This window comes from Oryzias latipes, chromosome 22 (assembly GCF_053564925.1).
Source record: "Oryzias latipes strain Hd-rR chromosome 22, Olatipes_Hd-rR_3.1".
Lineage (NCBI taxonomy): Eukaryota > Metazoa > Chordata > Actinopteri > Beloniformes > Adrianichthyidae > Oryzias > Oryzias latipes.
Genome location: NC_136258.1, coordinates 14976115 through 14989522, shown reverse-complemented (window position 1 = coordinate 14989522; position 13408 = coordinate 14976115). Strand labels below are relative to the sequence as shown.

Sequence of the window (13408 nt, the reverse complement as noted above, 5' to 3'; positions counted from 1 at the left end):
TTCCTTTAGTGCGAATCAGAAGCCAACTTCAGCGTTGTGTTTGCCCCACTGTATAACTTGGTCCATGTTTTTTGCCCTGTAGTTTATCATCAGTCCACTAGGGGCAGTAAAGAGGTTTTTTTCAGCTCATTTTAAAATTGATGGTTTCGTGAAATTTCAAAAACACTTTTGGCGGGAAAAGTTTTTCTAATTTTCAAACCTTTAAAGTTAAAATAACTTATCTATTACTTTATTATTATTATAACAGTACTTGCTGGATAGACCTAACGCAACATTTATTGATAATTTGTTATAATGTTAATATTTTTGCATCTTAAACTTGTTATGAGGAAAAACTTCACCCAATTCACCCAAAAAATCCTGGTTGACTTATCTATATGTCAAAAACAATTTTCGGGGATTTCTTCAAAAGGTCTAAAAACATCTTTATTTAAAAAAATGAATTTTCTGTCAATTCTTGGACGTAGTGGGCTTTGTACTGTGTAAAATGAACAGCTGAGAGATGCTTGTTAGAACAAAAGAAGGTGAATTCATGCTAGGAAGTTTTTGTTTTGTGCTAAGGGATTAGAAGTACAATATTCTCCATGAGCAAAATTTTTGCTGAAATGTCTTCCCTTTGCCACGTTATCTGTTAGAGCGCCTGGAGCCGATGACAGCTGAGTTTCTGCACTGAGCTCGTGTGAAGTTGGATGTAATATGCATCAGGTTGAGCCTGGTAATGGGTATGTCTTCAGCTCATTTTTGGGGAAGCGACAGTCCTACTAAGGCTGACAGAGAGTGGCTCTGCAGTGACAGGCTGTACCAGGAGACAGCTCGTCAAACCAGCATATGTGCAAACTCTAACCAAACACTGTTATCGGCACCAAACATCCTGTAAGTACACAGAATTACAGCTGAAAACATACAAGCTATTTTTTTCCCCCCTCATCATTCTGTCGGTGCTAATGTTAACTTTTTTCGGGCTCCTTAACTGGACAGATGACTGCAGTTGCTTCCAATCCAGCCAAACCATCCATCCGAATGAAAGACAAATCTCTCCCTGATATCTCACGGAAGGGGGAAAACATTCCGAGGATGAAGCCACAGACACTGACGGAGCGTGTGTGCTCCATTTTTGTTTTTTTTTTCTTGTATGTGCACACAAGAGTTAGAGGAGGGGGGTTGGCAGTTGAGCAATGTGATTTCTGCTCAACTGTCACAAATCTAGCGCAACAGGAAAATCAATTTGGCCCCGCGTGTGCCTTTCTGGTTCCGGGAGAGAATCCAAATAGCAAGGCGAGGCCCAGATAATGTTACAGTGTATTGGATTTGCTTCATGGAGAGACAGACAGGGGGAGGGGGAGAGTAAGGAGTGGGGGGGGGGATCACAGGCTTGCCGCGGCGCTCTGACAAGATAGATTTGTGAGAGTGCATAGGTGTATGATAGGCTGGCAATCTGTCAGCATACCTCTCTTTAACACCCTGGCTGTCTGACTCTATCAAAGCCTCCCTCACACGCTGTCGCTCATCCATTTGACCAAACACACTGGGACAATTATCCCAACAACAAAATGCAAAATGCTTTTTGTATTTTTTATTTTTTTACACACAAGTGGGTTCTGCATTCTCAAACTTCCTTCTGTTTGACAGCCAGGTGAGAGGATGACATAATGAAATTGGAACGTGCGCGCTCATCCGTGGGCCGCTGATGGCAGGCTGACACACAAACATGCAGGTGTGAGCGCTTTAATGGCACTCCACTTTCTCTGTCCTATTTCACTAATTCAGCTTTTTCTATTGTCACAAAGCTGTCAAACACACTTAACATTTAACCCCCACATTTGTGCCTAACAGGTCAATTTTTACGATATTGTCTTTTAACAACTTTCAAACTTTCCATACATCATACTGAGACAAGTACAGTTATAACTTAAAGACCCAATCCAATAAAAAATGTCTTTTTAACATGTTCTTGTGGCCTTTTTCTGATAATGGAGGACCAGGGGTGGAAATACAGGGGGTATGAGGGGGCCAGCTGCCACCCAAAGCAAAAATCTTTGCTTTAATTTATAAACCATTGTAATGGTGACATTGAAAATACACTGGCGGGCCACAAGTTCTTGCATCCACTTGTAGACAAAAGATCCGTGTTTGTCTTTGTTTCACTGGTCTGAACGGATATTTGGTTGAAAACTGTACGGCTGGATAGCTCCAATGTTGCTCATAGTTTTTGTTGCACCGATAATGTTAGGTTGAGGATGTGAGGGGCAGTAAGCTAACAGGAAAGCATGTTAACCAGGAGCTCTCAGCAAAAAAAAAAGGGAAGTGGGGGCAGGGTTGCTCCACAACGATGGTCACGCCCAAAACTCTGAGGGGAATTTCTTAAGAACTATGTCCTAGAAAATGACAAGTTTCTACAATTTTGACCAGCAGGGCTTTATTTTTTTTCACTTTTAGCAGACCGCTAAGCAGGTGGCTGATGTAAATCGAACCACCGTCAGTTCCGTGCATTGCTTGATGAAGTTGAAAGCGAATATTCTGATCTCCTGCTACACATCAAAGTCCGATGGCTGTCCAGGGGTGACGTTTTGGGCCACTTTGTCGTCTGTTTAGAACACATGAAAACATTCCTGAAAAGCAAAGACCTGAACCACCCGCAACTGGAAGATTGGCTCGAAAACCTGCACTTTTAAGTGGATATGACTGTGACAAGCCACCTGAACGAGCTGAATGAAAGGCTTACTGGCTGTCTTTGCCAGAGATGTACAGCGAAGAAGAGAAGAGGATGCTGCATTTTACCCTTGCACTGACTTGCTTGGCATTTGCACAGAAATCAAACTAAACTGTATTAATTTGATTTTATATGCTTTACCTTTTCAAAAGGCTATTTTATTTTTTATAAACGCAGGCTGCGTTTTATTGCACTCTGTTTAGTTCCCAGAGAGGGGCTCGTCACGCACGTTCCATTTTATTGTTTTTTGTTCGAATCCTCAAAATAAAAATGACATCAAAAATCGGATTTCTTTATTACATTTCTTTGAATTTATCAAAGCAATGAAACATAATTCATTGATATTTTAATGAAGTTAAACTTGCACAACAGAGCAGTCACGTGACGCGTCGTTCTCCGCAGAATGCACTGCAGGGCAAATAAACATTTAATCGTTAATGCTCATTATGTATTTGTAGGAACTTAGTCATTTTGATAGTAGGCTAATATAACTAATATAGATACATATTGCATGTGTTGTCTTCATTATAAGGCTTAATTAGGGCTTTTAATATTTTGCAGCTCCAGACATATTTGTTTTTGTTTTTTTTCATCCAATTTGGCTCTTTCGACATTCTGGGTTGCCGACCCCCGCACTAGACAGTGCGCTGAACCTTTTTTCTTCAATGATTTGTAAACCTCACTGGTGTCCATGGATTACATGAAATCTTTCCACCTTTATCCACCTTTGTCATGGTAGGGAGAACACATTAATGCAAGGGTGGGGTCATCTAAGATAGCACAAGGGTTAAAAGACCACTTGGAACACTTTGACAATAGATCAAAAGCTGATTTACAACGTTTCTAGTTGTCTAAAGCAGTGTTTTTCAACCAGTGTGCTTCAACCATCTCCCACGGCACACTAGTGTGCCGTGGGAGATGGTCAAGTGCGCCGTGGAGAAATTGCCCTCATTCACTGATCTAAAAACATTTTCCATCTCCAGGATTTCAGCTCTGTGTTCATCCAAACAGGCCCTGATAAAACACTGAGTAGTTAGGAATATAAAAGATCTTAAAATGACTTTTTCTTTGTGTTTATTTAATTCTATTAAAGACATTTTGATAAGAATCACGGTGCCGCGATTTAGCTGCAGCTATAACTGTGTAAGGAAAAGTCCCGCCCCTTTAACTGTCTCCGCCAATCATTCTTGAAGGCTTAATCACATGTCATCAGTCTGACCAATCAGAAGTGGCTAAAGTCTTCACTTCCTTGTTCTTAATTCTGCTGATAAAGTCGCTCAGTTCTAACAAAAATAGCATCTAAAGCTCGTCTTTAGCTGGTGGTTCATCTCTTAGAAAAAAACAGCCGCAACTTCCTGCTTTTTCTGCCACAATTATCACAAAAATCCACTTGAGATTTCGCGGGGGGGGGGGGGGGGGGTCGATCAATACAGACCATGAATTTCTCCTTTTTTTTTTTTTTTTTGGATGCTGGTGTGCCGCGGGATTTTTGTCAGGGTTAAAGTGTGCCGTGGCTCAAGAAAGGTTGAAAAACACTGGTCTAAAGCACCAATTCAGATCAATTTTGCCAACATTGAAGCAGCAAAACCAATTTTCAAAAGCCTGTGATTTGGATTTCTTCCTCCCTAAAAAGCAGCGTAAATGGATCAGAAAGCAGTCATAAGTCAGTGAACTCTTCCTTTCTGTGACTTATGCTCAATTCTTTTTTCCAACTGATAAAATAAACTAATATTGTTACTTTGATTTCACTCAGATGACATATAAGTGAATATTAACACAATAAATACACAAAAAAATGCAGCATGCACATCCATGTCTCTCATCATTGCAGTGCACTAAAGTGAAGGGACAAAATAAACCAAAGTGTCCTAAGTTGTGATGAAGTGCTGCAGAGCACGGCATTAGTAATCAGATGTGTGCTAACCGCATTAATTCTCCCCGCGTCTCAGGCTGCGCCTTGATCTAATTCAAACTGAATGTAGTACAAACGCTGAAGCATGCCAGATGTTCCTCTCTGCTCCATGCTTTATCACCACTTGTTTGGCACAAGGAATATTTTTGAATATGATCTTATTAATAATGTCCCCGCCATCGGTTTCGCTCCCCCGTATTTGCCGCCTCATTCCAGATTCTCCTCGTGATTCTTGGCACAAGAGCTTGAAAAAACAACAACACCGCACTGTCCCAGTTTTTCATTAGCGTCAATCACTCCAGTAACTAGCTAAGAGGAGGCGGAGGAGAGGAGGAGGAGGAGTTAGGTTTTCACTCAAGATGCCCTTGTTGCGGCTTGTGAGAGTGACTAGTAGGTCTACCACATGAAGAGAGAGGGGCTCAATCAGGCCCTCACCCGGGAAAACAGGTGGATGGATGCCATGGAGGTCACACGCATTAAAGAGTTTATGATGCCAATCGAAACGGTAACATGCTGTGGCCTCAGGAGAGATCCGCTCTATGATTTCTGCAGGATCTTGTACCCCTATGGGTGGATATGGGCTACTACAGGCAAAAAATGGGCATAACACACAATATCAAATCTCAGGCCGGTCAATGAACTTGTAGGGCGATGGAACGATGCATAATTGTGCAATCTTTTTCTAACGATGTGCTCACAGCTGCAGATTCTGGTCAGTATAATGTTCTCATTCTTTTAGCCCTGAAATCTGCATTTGATATATTAGCTCACAATTTTATGATTGAGCATTTTCATTAGGACTATGTTGGAGTCAGTCAGTAGCTACTTTGCCTCCAACTTTAGCAGTAGAACCTATAATGTAGTAATACTAGTGGTGTTCCCCAAGGTTCTGTTCTGGGCCCCATATTATTCATTCTCTGTACAATCCCTCTTGGGAGACTCATCTGCAAATTTAGTCACATTTCATATCATTTATATGCTGATGACATTCAGCTTTATTTTTCTGTCCAGTCTAGTCTTAGGAACTTTGTTCTACAAATCCATGTCTCCTGACTCTCATTTGAAGCTCCAAGTAAAACATTGTTTTTATCACCTGGGGAATGTGGCTAAACTAAAAACAATTTTATCCTGATCTGACCTTGAGCTGATTATCCATGCTTTTAGCTCGTCTTGCTTAGATTACTGTAACTCTCTTTTCACTTGTTTTAACAGTCTCTTAAACATCTCCAATTTGTCCAAAGCTCTGCAGCAAGCTTTTAACTGGAACCAATAAGGGAACTTGTGTCACCCCTCTGCTATTATTTATAACCTCGCACAGACAGACCACTAACTATATTTTTGACCTTTTAACTACCTCTGACTAGGTAGGTTATTGTATTTTTGTGATGGGCATGTTTCTATATTTTTTCTGTACTTTGTCTTTCAGTGTCATATAAGCCCGTGCGGGCTGGGCACATTAGTGCATGACACTTAAATAAAATAAAATCAATCAATCAATCAACCTGCACTCCTGTACGTTCTTTTAGGTGAACTGATCAGAATCTTTTATGTGATCCAAAAACTCATTTTAAATCTAGGGGAGAACTCGCCTTTGGGGCAGTCGCTGCGTGACTCTGGAACGGCTTCCCTCTGTCTATGTACCAGATGTACTCAATCAAGTGATTTAAAACTCAAGTTAAACATTTAATTAAAAAAAAAACTTTTGGCCGATAATTGGTATTCTTTTTTAAGCCCTGTCTTTTAAAATGTCTGAGTATGTCTTATTGGGTTTTACCTGCTTAAAACAGCTTGAAGTATTTCTCTTTTTTTTTTTCCTGTTTCAATATTGTGAAGCGCTTTGTGAGTCACTCTCTGTGAATAGAGGTATAAATGTAGATGTATGTACTCGAGTGTGACATAAGGTACAACTGTACAACAGTAAATGTCATCAGTGTGTGTAACTTTCATTACACTTACAAAAACTTCACGATACATTTACCACACGTGCAATAATGGTACGTTCTATTTTCATTTTAAGGGGGCGTTATGAGGCACAAGGGAACCGAAAGACACTCCTGCGCTCCCTTTAAGATGTGGACGCTCTACTCTATGACCCTCCACAGGTCCGGACTAACCCAAAAACCTGCAGCACCTATATGGGCTGACCCCCGTGTGGGTGCATGTGACTAAGACTTTAATTTTAGTTTCAACAGAGAGACGTATAGTACAGAAATGCTGATTCATACCATCGATTGCTGGAAAACTGCTAGTTTCTTTACTGTTTCGATCAGGCAGAAGAAATCTCTAAAATCCAATCCACAACCCCATGTGAGTGAGTCCCACAATAGCCTTGGCGCCTTCAAGTGCTATTTCTCAGTTCCCTGCTTTCTGATTACAGATGGAAGTCTAGACATGCAGGATGGACATGTTTGGTCTTGTGTTGCAGTGTTTTCTCAGCTTCACCCTCTCTGCAAACGGGCAGACGGGGAGCTAATCGGGATAGATTAGACTGAGACTTGAAGTTGAGAAAAAAAAAGTCTTACAGTTTGAATATAGAAAGTCATAGAAAGTTTGCATTTAAATGCCCAAATCTGTATTTTTCATCAACATCAACTGTCTAGAGCCCTCTGATAGTTGTGTTGCGTCAATGTGTATAACACAAAATTAGAACACTAGTTTGGGAAAAAGATGAAACAAAAATACACATAAGGGTCTGAATTTTGTATGAACAAAATACAACAAATACAATACCTGTATTCTGTGGATACTCATAATTCCCCTTTTATCACAACTCTAAATATATCATAAAAAATTTCAAACTGAACAGTTAACATGAGCAGATGTCCTTGTGAACAGTGTTAGATCACCAAAACTCAGTCTTGGAAGGATAACATTTCAGGGTTATCCAATAGCCCCACTTGTTTTTGCACTGACAATGGAACAGAGGCCAATCGAAGTTACTCTGATATACCAGGCTTTCAACTTGGAGCGATGCATATGAAACATTGTTGTACGCAGATCATGTCTCCTTATTTATAACTGATCCTGAGGCATCTATACTAGCTGTGTTGTTAGTCACCTTTCAGTATATCCCTTCAGGGGTTGCTACAGCGAATAAGCTTTCACTAATTCGAACAGGTGGTTTGTCAGAGATTTTTTACGCCGGATGCCCTTCCTGACACAACCCTGTATTTAATCTGGGCTGGGGACCAGCACAGGGGGACCCAGTAAAGCAGTAGCACAAAGGGTCTTGCCCAAGGACCAACAACGGATGAAGCTCACCCAGTTTCAATTTGGAGCAACTGAGTATCAAACATTGTTGTATGCAATTGATTTCTTCTTATTCATCACTGATCCTAAGAACATCTATACCAGCTGTGATATGAACTATAAAATAACATTGGTTCTCTGTCCAGCTACAATGTAGATGTTAATTATACCAATTGCCATGCCAACAGGAGGTTATGAGAACTCTTCTGTGCCCAGGAATTTTCCATTTACCTAGTCTGTCTCTGGATTAACTTTTTTAGGGGGTTTAAGTGGTCCCAAACATGCAAGCATTTTGAAGATGAATATGGTTTCAATTCATAAAAATTTAAAAAATGACCTCACTAGATGGATGGATATACCACTATCCTGATTGGGTAGATTGGGTGGTTTTATCATAATGAATATTCTACCAAGACTTCACCCCACTACGACTTGTCCAGGGATTATATACCCTTCATTGTACTATCATTTCTTTAAGCCAAGACCGCCGTTTTTTATGTTGTTGTGGTTGTACAAATAATTATAAATGTCGAAAAAAATATGATTAGCAAACAGAACACCTTTTGTTTTAGACTTGAGCAACAATGAATTAATACTTCACCATCCATTCATCATTTCATGTTTTTTTTGGAGTGTAAAGTTCCAAACTTATGTTTTAACTATTAATATTTTATTTTTGCCTCAATTTCGGATAATCTTTAAGCAAAAACAAAACATTTAACCTTTTTTTTCCTGCATTTTCAGGGTACAGACTTTAGGAAACTGCTCGTTGACAACTGCAATGCAACATTGTTCTAACATAGTTCCACTGCAATGCAAAACTCCACAGAAATCTTGTTTATTTATTGATAGACTCTACTGAGGTCGCTCTTCCATGTGACCTTTTTAAAACCCTCTTTAAATGCACATATTTAAAAACAAATGAAAACAGAAGCACAAATGTAAAGGTCAAGCAGGAATATGGGTGTGATAACTGTGATAGGCTTTCAGAGTTCACTAGTGTAACATGCATGAAAAAAGGGCTTTATGATTTGTAAGCAACAGCAACAATAACAAAGAGATGAAAAAAAAAAAGATTTCTGCTTAATTCATGATTGGAGCTCCAGGGCAAACAATCTACATCAGAGACTCTAATAGTTGTACCCACAGTCGACTCGTCTATGGGTACTGTAAACCCTAACCCTAACCCATACACGACCAAGGGGATCCAGATGGGTTTCTTCATTATAGTTCTAATATAATTGTTCAAATTATAGATTATTCGAACACATCAAACTATAAGGCGGTTTTTGTGCGGTGTTCATTAAAACCTTGGTCCCAACTGTCTTTATGGTTAAATACCGGCTGTATGCAGGCAAAACACATAAAGAGGGATGCAGAGGACTCGCACCAAATATCAGGATCGTAAACCACTCTGTGAGCCCCTAAAGCAGTTCGTGCACATTTTTTTACGGGCATGGCGCAGGCAACAAGTTGAAGTGAACACATACAACACGCAAAGGTGAGTAGGAGTGAAGTAGGTGACTTGCAGGTGTGTCGTACAGATTTTTCCTTTTTTATTTGTTTTTTTTCACCACCCCCAAATCCTGCGCAATGCTTAAGGGGCCGTTAGTGCTGTTCATGTGATAAGTGTGTACTCCTTACATGTAGCTTGACTGAAATGAGGAATTGGACATCCTACAGGCTAACAACGTGCCATACGACACATATCAGTGTGTGTAACTTGCAATAGCCTTATAAATAATTCACGATAAGATTACCACAGGCATGACACGCATACATTCAGTTTTCATGACAACCACTGAGGTGTCTGTACAAGCCTCAAGGAAACTGCAAGATATACCTGCACTCCTTTAAGATGCAGCCGGAAAGCTTAGTTGGTTAAGTGCTGAACAGGCACATGGGAAATCAGAGTTTGATTCCCAATGAGCTCCCGCCAGTGAGGATTCTACGACAAAACCATTTGTACTACTTCCCAACTATGTGGCCTCAAGAGGTGGCTTAAGTCTGGTCATCACCGTGGTGATGCGATTATCGTCACACCCTTAAATATGCCAAAAGGTGATCAAAAACCTTTGCTCCATTGAGAAGCAGCCTTTCTCCTCTACGACCTTACACAGACCCAGACAACCCTAAAACCTGCAGCACCCCTCTGTACAGGTACATATTACAAAGACTAAAGAAGAACTACAGTATACAGTAATTAATTGGTATTTTTTATGTGGTACATCCTCATCAGTTTTCCACCACATAAAATGTTTGCACACTTGTTCAGGATCCAACAGCACTCTTACCTGGTGCGGATGTGTTTGCAGAGGGTCCGCTTGCAGGAGAAATGGGTCCCGAACCCGATCTGGACTGCTGGGACTGTGTGGAGCCTGCAGGGGAGACCACTGGGGAGGGAGAGGGCCCGCTTCTCTGGCTTTGAAGATGAGGGGAGGCATGGGGGGAAAAGGGGGATTGTCCTTGGTTACTTGCGTTTGGCTGTTCCCCTTGGCTGCAGCTGCTGTTGCTGCTGGAGGATCCGCCAGCACAGGCGGCGGAGCCCAGGCCTCCCTCAATCCCAGTGGGAAGGTCATCGATCGAGCCAGACAGATCCTGGAACAGAAAAAGAGGCTCACAGTGAGCATTTAGGAAATCATCCAAGCATTTCATCAGAGCTGGCGTGCAGCAGGTGGCACATTTCAGTATAAGCTGAAGCAAAGCAGATCACTTTGACCATGAAGTTATGTAATCATGGCGGTGTGGTTAAAACAACATTATTGTAAAAAATTACACTTCAAGAAATGCAGAAATATGAAAGGTTTACTTTGAATGAATGGATGAAAGCTGACTTTCCTATGGCCATCAAATCATTGAGAAAATACCTGTATAGTGTCAGCTGCAGAGGAACACAAACGTCTCATAAAAAATGGTCCTACAGAGGCTGCTGTCAGAAAAATGAATTTGAATGCGATTTTATTCTGACCAAGGGCAAGTTCACAAATCTTCCATTTTCAGTTCTGTTAATTTACGTGTGCACTTCCCAGGTATAGTCCCTTACCTAAAACAATTCCAGGAAATCCCCACTAAAATCGACAGGAAGAAACTAAAGGATGTGGTGACTAAATTCAGGGGGGAGCAGATGTGACGTGGTGAGATAAAAGATGATGGCCGCCCACCAGTCAGATGTCTCACACACGGAGCCATGCCTTAGCTGCACGTGGCGATTGGCGGCGACGTTACCCCATCAGCGACCCCCGGTTCGCTGGCCGGTGTGTGCTTTGGGGAAGTGATGGAAGGGTTGCGGGTGAATGCCAGCTGATCCACCTGCCTTTGCTTTGACCCTCTGACTCTCAGATCCACTCCCACCTGAGCCTTACATCAGTGTCACAGCAGATCCTGTCTTAGAGACCTGAAGGCAGCTGTGTCTGTTGCCGCCACAGTGGGAAAAAAATGCTGGTGCACAACAGCATAACACCCTAAAAAATGCATAACGTTACTTTTCAAGCCACTGCAAATCCAAACTATAGATCCAAATTATTCAAAATGTGTCCGTTTTAGCTGTTTAATGCTAATGTTTCAAGTCTGACAGGTTGTCAGTGCCAAAACTATTTCTCACAACCCCAGCACATCGTGGTGGGAAATAAAGAAAAGAGGCAGGCATCCTTCATCCCCTTCCATCAGCCGGAACTTGTGCGACCTGTGGAACAGGCAACCAAGCAAGTGAGGCAGCGACCAAGCCTGCTGCTTGTTTCGGTTAATGCCATCTCAACTGTGATGCCTTTGTTTTCCATCACGCTGCGGTGTGTGCCCCACCCGCTCAGCTGGCCTGCCAGCCTGTCACCTGGCATTTTCTACCTTTTGCTCCACTGAGCACATGAGGCTTTATTTATTTATTTTTTTCCCTCACTGTTTGTCTCCCTCAGCCGCACCTTTCCACCGTCTCAGCCAATCGGGTCACCCCGCACTTAGAGCCAAGCGATAACATGCCTGCACCCTTTGAACTTCAGGTTTTGACCGACATTTTGTTTTACAAGTTTTACGATCTTGAAACAACAAACGCACAAAAAATGTACAAATTATGGGAGTTAATCTAGTTCAAATCCTAACTGTCGCAATGTCGGTGACAAAGAGGAAGTGCCGTAGGATCGGTGAATGCGAGGACCGATCGTGTGGCCGTTAAAGATTGAGTAGGGACAGCCATGCTAACAGTAGCATTAGCATAACCATGGGTTCTCGCCGAATTCCCTAACTGGTGATTGCATAATGCTCTAGCATTGGCGAATTTGTCGGAGTGTCCAATTATACAATTCTAAAATCCAGGACCTTGGAAATATCCCAGAAGCCTCTGCAAAAAAACCCAGCATGTAACGATGCTCACTAGCTTGGTGAATATAGACCACAATGCATTGCGTCAAAACTAGATTGGTGAATATAGACCACAATGCATTGCGTCAAAACAAGCAGGCTTCAGGCCAGGACCAGCAGACTCAGAAACAGTTTTCTCCTCCAGGCTGACGGGAAGCTGAACTCTCTCCCAGCCCTGCCCTCACACCCCTCTTGTTGCCCCGTTGCCCCCCTGCTCTGCTGAACCCTGACATACACACATCATCTACCTCATTAGCATTGACTGCACCTTCCACCAGTCCTCCAGTGCCGCAAAGATTTAAGTTAAACAAGGAACTAAACTACAGTCACTTTATTTTTATCTCTCATTTTTTTACATTCATGCTTTTTATTCTACTATTTATAGCCTCCACAATTTATAGTTTGTCTATTGTTGTATTGTGCAATTGAAGCTGTCTCCCCGTTTAAACTGAAGCTGAAGAGAAAACGAAATTTCAATTTCTATGTAATAACATTGTAGTGATTGACAATAAAGTTACTTTGACTATGACTTTTGAAAACAAGTTGTCATTTGATTTTTTTTTTTAATGCATTCTTTATAAAACATCCAAATTTTCATCAACTGAACAGTGGATTCATTAACAGTCTTCGTAAAAAGTTCATATTTATTAGGTTTTATTCTGGTATATGGGTAACGTAAGATAGCCAGCATTAAAAAAATGTGAGCATGTGTCCGAATTGCGTTAAAATTCGGGCATTTGGAAAGTCCCACATTTTTTGGGGTTAGAAAGCAGTAAGGTAATCCAAAAATAGCGATGTTTTTTTCAAAACACCCAAAGCTATGGTTGAACAAGCTAGGTTGCTATAACCTATATGGGAATAATTGCTTTTCATTTAATCTGGTGCTGCTGTGAGATTTTCCAGAATCAGTTTAGGGCGGGAAAACGTGTAACGCTAATTTTTTTAGAGCCTATTAGCCTCATTTGGATTACCCACTTGAGAACAGCTGTGTGGCCCAAGACCAAAACGGCAGAAGTGCTATTTGAAATGGAAAGGTTGAAAACCAAAATGCCCATAATCAGCTGCTCCATAATCAGTTTATCAGCATACTTGTACTTCATCCTCGTCTGAGCGTTACTACCTGGCCCATTGTGTGCTGTTCAGTCATGTGTAGGGAATCAAAGCCAGCCAACCAGCCAAGTACGCAT

General features: G+C 41.4%; 1 protein-coding gene across 12 annotated transcripts in view; it reads right to left on the bottom strand.

Annotated features, from left to right (window-relative positions):
* Window positions 1-13408, bottom strand: part of arid1b (AT-rich interactive domain 1B) — a 217958-nt gene that overhangs the window by 66068 nt on the left and 138482 nt on the right. For all 12 annotated transcript variants that reach the window (XM_023952008.2, XM_023952011.2, XM_023952010.2 and 9 more), the window contains one exon: window positions 10166-10469. In XM_023952008.2, coding sequence (XP_023807776.1) covers window positions 10166-10469 — 304 coding nt within the window. The remainder of the gene's footprint in view (window positions 1-10165; window positions 10470-13408) is intronic.